Raw genomic sequence first — 9626 nt, 5'->3', positions numbered from 1 at the left:
CCCCCCACAAAACTGTGAAAAGTAATGACTCATCATTAAACCATCGTTTTGTGGGGCTCTAAGGAGTTTGTCTCATTTCTCTCCAAAAGCCCTTGAATGTGACTTGTGATTAAGTATTATTACTGTGATTATGGAAAGCACACACACCATACCTGTAACATTCACTAGCCAAAAATAATAATAATAATAATAATTCAATTGTCTTTATTTATTATTTTCTTCTCCTTAGACGTGGCTGTGCGTGTATCTGTAGCCTTTTTCCACAGCGTTTTGCCATAGCAAAATGTGTGTACGTAGCATCATGTTTGTCTAGTGATGTCATATGTCGTATGTCTGTCACCTTTTTCCTCAGCGTTTTGCCATAGCAAAACGTGTGTGTAGCATAGCCTGTACATCCTAGACTGTACATCCTAGACTCAAATCCTAGTCTGAAGACGTTATGCAAGCACGACCACCGCTGACTTCACATTGGGTGTGATTTTTTAAATTATAAAACGATTAATTTAATCTAATCATTTCTTAACGGCAATGAACGCACGTGTGTCGTGTTTGATACCAATCCAAGCACACGTGCAATCTTTTATTTGTAGGCAGTTTTATGGAAATATTTCTCTATTTGTCATGTTGTCACTGCGGTGTATTTGTATGTGGGACTACGGCTGGAGATTGGCTTCTAGCTAAATCCATCATATCTGACATTAAACCATGTGCATTGATTGAAATGCTCATTAACATGCACTGTCATAAATAAATAAATAAAGAAATAAAAGTACAGCTTAAATGTTCGAGCCATATTCATACACTACTAGCAACTGTGTTACACAAACCAAAACAATAACATCTTCGAAAAATGCTACGTCAGGAAGCAAATGACTCTTAGTCACGTGGTGGTCTCTTGTTTGTGCAAGTAATTTTTTGACAGATGAGTCGGTAGTAGGCCTTCTGTTAGGTTTTAGGCATTAGTTTTACTGAGGTTAGGTTAAGGTTTAGGCATAGTAGCATCTCACCAGTTTAGCATTCACTAGCGTCGGACTAATGTGACGTCGAACTATCGAACGTCGTAATAACGCTATGCTCCCAGCCCTTCTCCATTCTCCTCGCCGACAGGGTTGCCCAGTTCAGGATCCGGGTTCCGTAGTTCTGCGCGGGACAGATGCTCCACGATGCCCGCGCCAAGAGCGTCGCCCAGCACGTTGATGGAGGTGCGCACGCGGTCTATGAACCAATCCACTACGAGGATCAGGGTGATGCCCTCCATCGGCAGCCCCACCGACGTCAACACGATTGCCATGGTGACCAGGCCGCCCTGAGGGATGCCCGCCGCTCCGATGCTGGCGAGGGTGGCTGTGAGACTGATGACGATCATCTGGCCAAAGTTCGGGTCCATGTTGTAGACCTGGGCGATGAAGATGGCCGCCACGGCCTCGTAGAGGGCGTCGCCGTCCATGTTGACGGTGGCGCCCACGGGGAGGACGAAACGCGTCACCCGCTTGTCCACGTGGTTGTTTTCCTCCACGCAGTGGAAGGTGATGGGCAGGGTGGCTGAGCTGGAGGAAGTGCCCAGAGCGGTGAGGAGGGCCTGAAGCACTCCTCCCATGAAGCTGTACGGGTTCTTCTTGGTCACCAGGAAGTACAGAAGTGGCAGGACGAGCAGGCCGTGGATGAGGAGGCCCACGGTGCAGGTCAGCGTGTACATCCCGATCTGACTCCCCACCTTCGCCAGGTCGCTCATCTCCATGATCTTCCCCGCGATTAGGAACAGGAGGCCCACGGGGGAATACCAGATGATGCCGGCCACCAGACTCATGATGGCGTCGTTGAGGCAGACGAAGAAGTCCCGGAGCACTTTCCCCTGCTCGCTCATCTTGCTGATGACCAGTCCGAGGCACAGGGAGAACACCACCAGGCCCAGGACGTTCACGCCGGGGGAGGAAAGCGCCACGGGAACCAGCTCCTCCACGGTCTCCTCCACGGTGACGTTGTGTGCCACGGTCACATTCCTGGTGGTGATGATCTTCTTGTAGCCGGTCCTGTAGGACCTGAAGCAAGCCTCCACCAGGTTGGAGGGGATCATGTTCCTGACGAGGTCCAGCATGGCATCGGTGGCCTTTATGGGTTCCATGGTCCCGCCGGACACCTCGGGGCCGTTGCTGCTGACCTTTCCTGGCTTGATGATGCTGACCAGGGCGATGCCCAGGAAGACGGCGAGGACGGTGGTCACCATGTAGTAAGCCGTCGCACGCATGCCCATCTTTCCCGAGGCCTTGCCGTCCAGGGAGGCGATGCCCGTGACCAGACAGGAGACCACTAGTGGAATCATCACCATCTGCAGCATCCTCATCAGCAGCTCTCCGGGAAAGGTGAAGTATTTGATTTGCAGCATGGTGAGGTTCAGTGGGCGCAGAGCAAAGCCCAGGATCACTCCCAGTATGATGGAGGCAATGGTGACCAGAACGAAGAGGTTCCTCTTCAGGAAGTCTTTGACGTTCTCGCCGGTGATGGAGCGGATCCTCGCCTTCATACCGCCGGCTTTCCGTTCCATTGTTGTCCTTTTGGGAGAACAATAATCGATTATTGGTTGTCTGGGCTCAGGGCCTCACGCCGTAGTAATGGTGTTCAGTCAAAACGTAAAAACCAGTGCTGTTTTCTCCTGTGGGGGATGGCTTTGGTGACTACAGCAAGCATAGTAGAGTTCTCAAGAGTCTTCAGGAGGCCGTCTTCGGGGGTCTTGGGGTCTCTCTCAGCATATACAATTCACGATTATGATACTTGAAGGCCGTACGTCAAACTCAACGTCTAAATGAGGAACCTATACTGCTTTTATGTTGTTTTTCGGGGTTTACTCTCGTCATGATGAGTTATGCTCAAATATGGAGTTCCATGTCAGCCATGCCTATACTGGAAGTCTCGAAAAACGCCCTCAAGTTTATCCCAGTTTACAAATTAGAATTTCATGGATCCCCAGTTTGATATGCATTAGTCTACGGACCCCATTTGATATTTGACGTATATTGACACTTTCAATATTTACTTGTGCCAGCAGAGTGTGCAAATACTGCGTTTCTGTTGCGTCCTCTGTCGCGTCCTCTGTTTGTGTTTACGCCCATAGCCAATCAGGGACCAGCATTCATGGTGACGTCATCATCAACAGCCAATGAGGGACCAGCATTCTTGGTGAAGTCACCATCAACAACAAGCAGGTGCGACCTGATATAAAAAACAAGGCGCAAGTTGGCACCTCGACAGAGTGGCAACTTGCCCACCCACAAGCACACAGACAGCACCGAACGTTTTATTTGTATTTTGTTGACTGTGACCGTGAAATCTAGGCGGTATTGCGTTATAAGGAAAAGTGCTTAGAAAATGAATTTCGTTCCCACGTCTGGGCACTACTCATTCAATGCATTTTTGCATAGACAATGCCCCTGTGGACTTTGGGTTAAAAGTTCTCCGCACGAAACCTGCACGACTTTTGTCACCAGCCAGAATTGTATATAAAAGTGAATTACAAAAAACAAAAATCTTGTGCTGCTGTTTTTGCTTGTAAAATGTACTATATTGATTTTGGCAACACAAAATATTTCTCAAATGTCATACATACTTCTATTTAACATCTGAAACAAGTATTGGTGCCTTTGTATTCTCATAAGTGAATTTAGATCGTGAAATATAGCAAATTTGTTGAAGAAAACGCCTCAATGTACAGTATGTGATTGGCACCCAGCAAAATGAAACATACACATAGTAAATTTAGCTAAAAGCTTATGTCTCATACATAACACATCTCACAGCCAACTGTGTAATGAAAAGTACCTTGGCCAGAAATGGATGAAAATCAATCAAACTGCTATCACACCCCCCTAAATTGGAAGAAATCCCAAAATGGACAAGACTATAATAAATGCACAAAAGGTCATGTCAGGTATAAAATATGTATTTAAGTACCACAGAGTGTCCCAACATCTGTCATTTGTAGGCTACATCATGACACCCCCCAACTAGTCTCGCGAGGCCAGACTGTTGCCTCCGCGATTTGGGCAAATGCTCCCGGCATACAGTCTGGCAAACGGAAATAGAAACGATGAGTGCGAGATAAAGCGGATGTGACGTAACCGCTCCCTTGGTGCAGTAGCAATAACATGTCCTACTGGAAGCGTTATGTCTCCTGGGGGCGTTATTTTGTCTTTCTCTGGTGTTGTTGGTTGTTGCCTCCATGATGTTTTGTGTATATTACTCATCCCTATCACGTTCGTCCAGGGGTCATCAATATGTCTGTACTACGGACAAAATGTGTCAGTGGCTGATTTTATATCTTATAATGTTCTTGTTTTTGATCATTAGATCCAATTACTGAATTCGAAGTTGACAGGTTTTCTTCAGAATATCTATGACATTGTGACATTTTGGCATAGTAGGAGTCCAACCAGTACTAGTACGCCCTTAACTCTAAGATTGTACAAATGGAACCAAATGGTTCTCAGAGTTACACACATTTTATGGTAATTCAGGGCTTGCTCTTCTATGTGTTTCTGGTATATATTATTGTCCACTCATTTAGTATGTCCGTGGCAAAAAAATATATTTCAACATAAATCTCCACCAAAAGCCAGCATGGTGATGAATGACCCTTGCTTAATCAGAGTCATCATCCCATAAAGCTTGTTTCTTTTGAAACATTCTCACAGTTCTGGCACTCCGCTTCCGACCTGTTCTGGCACTGAAATAAATCAGTACAAGACAGTCTTGCAGACATACTGTACAGGTTTGTTTGTCTTCAACTATAGTGAACAACATGCAAAACACTTGACTGTGGAATCAGCACACTGTCCTGTAGATATGTTGAGCAAGGATGATGTGGTCACTGTAGAAGGGTTAGTGTCCACTGCTGACATGGTGTGGGTTGGAGGGATGGAGGTGGAGCATAGACTTGAGCTCTGCAGAGACAGGGCTGAGTGTAATGCCATCCAGACTGCTTGCTTCCTTGGCATCAGCATTATATGTCTGTTCCAGTAGCATGTCAAAAGAAACACTACTGTTGTGGCTGCCTTCTGCTCGTCAGCCAACAAATACACCTGCCATCAGTGCTTCATGTACCTCTGAAGCTGTTTCCGGTAATTTCTTCATCTAAGGCAAATACAAAGGTAAAGATTGCTGCCCGTACTTGTAGTGGCCTACTAAAGTGAGGTAGGGTAGCATTCTTGCTGATTCACAGAGATCCTGTCCAGTCACCTTCCCGCTCGTAGTAGATAAACCTTTGGAGAATATCTGACATCTCCAGGAAGTTTCCATCTCCAGGAAGATTTGCACACATTTTCACGACTTTTTCAAAAATAGCATTTGTTATTCCCATTAAATACATTTCCTGCTGGTGACAAAGATTGTGCAAGTGACAAGCGGAGAACTTTTTGTTCCTTACTTACTATCAATAGATCTTTCTAATGAAGCAAAGTTTATGTAGTGCCCATGGGGCTGGAACGAAACCGAACGATACCAGCCACGCAATACAGCCTAATCATTTGAAAGTCAGCATGCTGACTTTCAGAGAATATTTCAGAGGATATCATACAGGTTTGATCACAAGTCAAATCTTTAGAGGGATCTCACATCAAAAAACTTAAATCTTTGAAAAAACATAGTCTTTGAAAAGTAGCCTATTTATAAAATCTTATAGTGTGAGAGGGTAGTCTGGGAAATGTGACATGAATGGGAGGTTTAAAGGGATATTTCACTTAAAAAAAAAAACGTTTGGTTATTTTATCATCTATAATCAGGCGTTTATGAACACCCTGGACAGATTTTAATTTGCTTGATTCAATATTTAGATATTTGATGTAAATGTTATCATGCCCTCCTCCTCCAGGGCCCCTCCCCATACACACCCATTGTAACTTCAAACTTCATTTTAACCATGATAGATTCATCAAAAACACTTGTCTTTCTTTCTGGTGACTCTATACTACCTCCCCAATACGTGAGCTGGCTGTGTTTTTTTCAATAACCTTTTTCATGTATCTTTAATAAATGTTTTATTTAATTTTTTCCATTTTCCCAAATAATCTGTTTAGGGTGTTCATAAAAGCCTGATTAGACGATACAATTCCCAAAAGTGTTTTTGAAAGTGAAATATCCCTTTAAGGGACTCCTGCTGTTTTGTCTGTGGTGTGTGGAGTCGGAGTGTAGTCCTATGGGGCTTTTAAGCAGATTTATTATCAATATCTGTCCCTCGCTATTTCAACAGATCCGAGACAAAAATAATGACTAAAGTATAATTCTACCACTTTCCTTTCAACAACAAAGAGAACTTAAAAGGCCCCACAATTTCTCCTCTGCCTACAAAATGATGTCAGACTTAACAGGCCCATTATTGGCTATTTGCTAGCCGAGTTGCTTTATTTGCAAGCACCGTATTTGCTGCCATGGCAAAAGCTGCTATCTAAAACTTTCATATCCTAATACCCGGAATTCAAACCTGTGTCCCCCACACGAGCGCTGAAAAGTTTACTGTCAAGTTATGGTGGAGAGCTGCAGCTATTTTGTTTCCATTGGAGTTGTATGCAATACCTCTTATCAACCAGTAGGTGTCCTACCTGACCACAGGATCTATGGGGGTAAGGAGAGACCATCTCCATCCACTGTAGCTCTGTTAGTTATCTACCTCTATAGTGTATCAACATATACTCTGCCATACACACTGGTTAAATTATTTATTATTTTCCACAAAAAGGTTGTGTTTAAGTCAACAAACCATTCTTTTAAACCATTTCCTAACTGGCGTCCCCATGTTTTGGGCAAGTCTAGGTGACAATTATCATAAATGTTCACATTTTCTTTAGTGCCAGATCTACAAACTCACGTTTTGCGATGCGTTGTGAGCTTGTAGATCAGCTATATTATAGTGTGTCCAATTTCTCACAACTCCTGGTCAGGGAACAAGAATGGTAGCCTATTAACCCATTTAGGCCTAGAATTATTGAATGCTTTAACCAGTGAAAAATAGCAGATCTACAAGCTCACAGCGCGGCACCGAGTGCCGCACTGCAAGCTTGTAGATCTGCTATTTTTGAAAAAGTCGTGAAAATGTGTGCAAATCTATGAATATATGTATTTTCAAAGCGAACGTTTGTACCCTGGAACTAAATATTTTGAGATGCGGGTCCGTGGCCAAATAAATATAATTTTGGGGTTCCTTCACATGAAAAGGTTTGAGAACCACTGACATAGTAGTCTCTCAAGAACAGGCTAACTGAGCTCCAGTTAAGTGAAAAAGAACCTTTTCTTTTACGATGGCTGGCCGGATTGCTGACATAGAAACATAGGTTTTTCAAAAAGTCTAAGAAGGATTCAAAAGACACTTATAGTATCGGGTCAAAATTCTAATTTTCACTCGGTGCCGCGCTGCGAGCTTGTATATCTGCTATTTTTCAATAGTTAAAGCATAAAATAATGATACACAATAATGTGTACCCGTTCTAAATGGGTTTTAAAATGGTTCAGAGACACAGAGAAAGACAGCGAGAGAGTCTCGTACCCCTGCTTCAGTGACGCGACAAAACACCACTTTGTTTTCCACAAGATAACATTTTATTACCACAAAGGAGTTTTCAAAATCAACATCAGTATCCATACAATTCAAGTAATACTTGAAAAACAAAAAACAAAAAACAAGTTGCGACAGGTTTCCAGACGAACTAGCGGGGACATAACAGGTGGGGTGATGATGGCAAAGCCCTTTTTAAAGTCACATGCACTCGAGTGAACGACAAAACACGACACAGACAGCTTGTGGATGGAAGATATGGCCTGATCTATACTTTGCCGCACGACTTTGTGCCGAAAATGGCAGATCTACAAGCTCACAGCGTGCCGTTTTCGGGCCATGTACTGCAGTGTGGTGGTCGGCCTGGTCCCACTGGCCTCCTTTAGTCATATCCACTTAAATCAACATGAAGAACGTGAAGAATGTGGAAATAATTCATGGTTGCCATCGGGAGACCTATAGTTCCAAACTACTGTACAGTATACTGTAGTCCAAAACATCGAATCCTTAAAAGATAGGGCTGTCACAATTATTACATAATCGTCTAATCGTGATGATTTGACATTATCGCAATTAATTTGTCATAATCGTGAATGTTGAAAAATGTCAGAAATAGTGGAAATAGCAGATCTACACGCTCACAACGCGTCGCATCGCGACGCGTTGTGAGCTTGTAGATCGGCTATTTCCACTATCAATGTTATTTTTTAAGTAGTAAGTTGTCAAATATTTCAGTAATGTATTTGTATATTTAGGTTATGTGTCATATCTACCATATGCAACTTCAAAGCCTAAAAGCCTAAAAGAAATGTAATTATCAATGACAAATACACAATTAAATTGTTAATCGCCAATTATTTGAGTGACAATTAATCGTCATGTAAAATGTCATATTGTGACAGCCCTACTTAAAGAATGCCATAACAGGTCTGTAAAAACAAGCACTAAAGAATTGACTGTGCACTGTCATACACGCACGCACGCACGCACGCACGCACCCACACACACCCACACAGTCCTCACTGTTGCGACACAATAATATATTGACATCCACAGGCATATGCACACAATATATTGCCACAATGCAATGATTAAATACATGGTTGGAGGTGAGCACAAAGAAAATGATAAATTATAGATAAACGTGAAACCTTTTGCAGACAAACCCAGAGTGATTCTGATTTGGTATTAAGACTGCAGTGAAAATAAAATTAAAAAATCAAACCTCGGTTCGAAGTGGAGCGGTGAATTTGAGCAGCTGTACCCTATGTGAGTGAGTGAGTGAGTGTAAACTGTGCCTGTGAGTGAGTGGTGAGTGTGCCTGGCCTGCACAAAACAGCGCCCCTCCTTTAACTAGTGTTTTGTGTGTGGCCACTCAAGGTATTGCCAGACTACGGACACGGCCACCCAGCCAGCCACCCAGCCACATACCCACGGATATACCTGTTCATTGGGAGCGCTTTCACCGCTCCAAAAAAAGGCTTGGGTGCTAGCAATGCTAGGAAAATGATCTAGCCTAGTAATAAAACTGGTAAAACAAATTAAAATGAATACATCTGGACGACCATGATACTTCTTAAATCTAAATCTAAAAAATAAAAATACATCAAATGAAATCGTCAAATTAAAATATTTTAGGAAAAAAACAAACTGAAGCACAAGTACATTGACTAGCGCAAATCATTTCCTCAAGTAGCAAGTTCCCTCTGTTATGCCTCATTCACATACAGACAAGCCAAGCTAATGGTTTGCTTGGTAATTCAATGTATTCTCTATGCAAACCAGCTTTTAAAATGTCCAAGCTGGAAAAAAAACGTGGAATTTTTTAAAGCTGGTTTGCAAAGAGAATACATTGAATTACCAAGCAAACCATTAGCTTGGCTTCTCTCAGCGTGAATGCAGCATTACGCAACATTTAATGAAGATAAGACAAACAAATAGAATTATAATGATATTTACAGACGGGAAGGGAACGTGTATATAATAAGGTGGAATAGGATCCATGCACAGCAGCTTTATTGGAAAAACATTGAGCCTCTTCCTTACTGTTACCAACTACCAATGGGTTACATTAAGACCTGGAATTATT

The 9626-nt window shown here is 42.9% G+C and overlaps 1 protein-coding gene across 1 annotated transcript; it reads right to left on the bottom strand.

Moving 5' to 3' along the window:
* Positions 1-1069: 1069 nt before the first annotated feature.
* Positions 1070-2542, bottom strand: LOC308300836 (excitatory amino acid transporter 1-like; the record flags this gene model as incomplete). The annotated part of the gene is made up of 1 exon (XM_080744733.1): positions 1070-2542. One exon carries the CDS (start codon positions 2540-2542, stop codon positions 1070-1072), a length of 1473 nt encoding a protein of 490 aa, XP_080600859.1.
* Between the last annotated feature and the right edge of the window lie 7084 nt (positions 2543-9626).

Source organism: Nannobrachium achirus (genome assembly GCF_963921795.1).
Source record: "Nannobrachium achirus genome assembly, chromosome: 16".
Lineage (NCBI taxonomy): Eukaryota > Metazoa > Chordata > Actinopteri > Myctophiformes > Myctophidae > Nannobrachium > Nannobrachium achirus.
The sequence above is the reverse complement of the archived record's forward strand: the minus strand, read 5'-3'. Positions and strand labels throughout refer to the sequence as shown.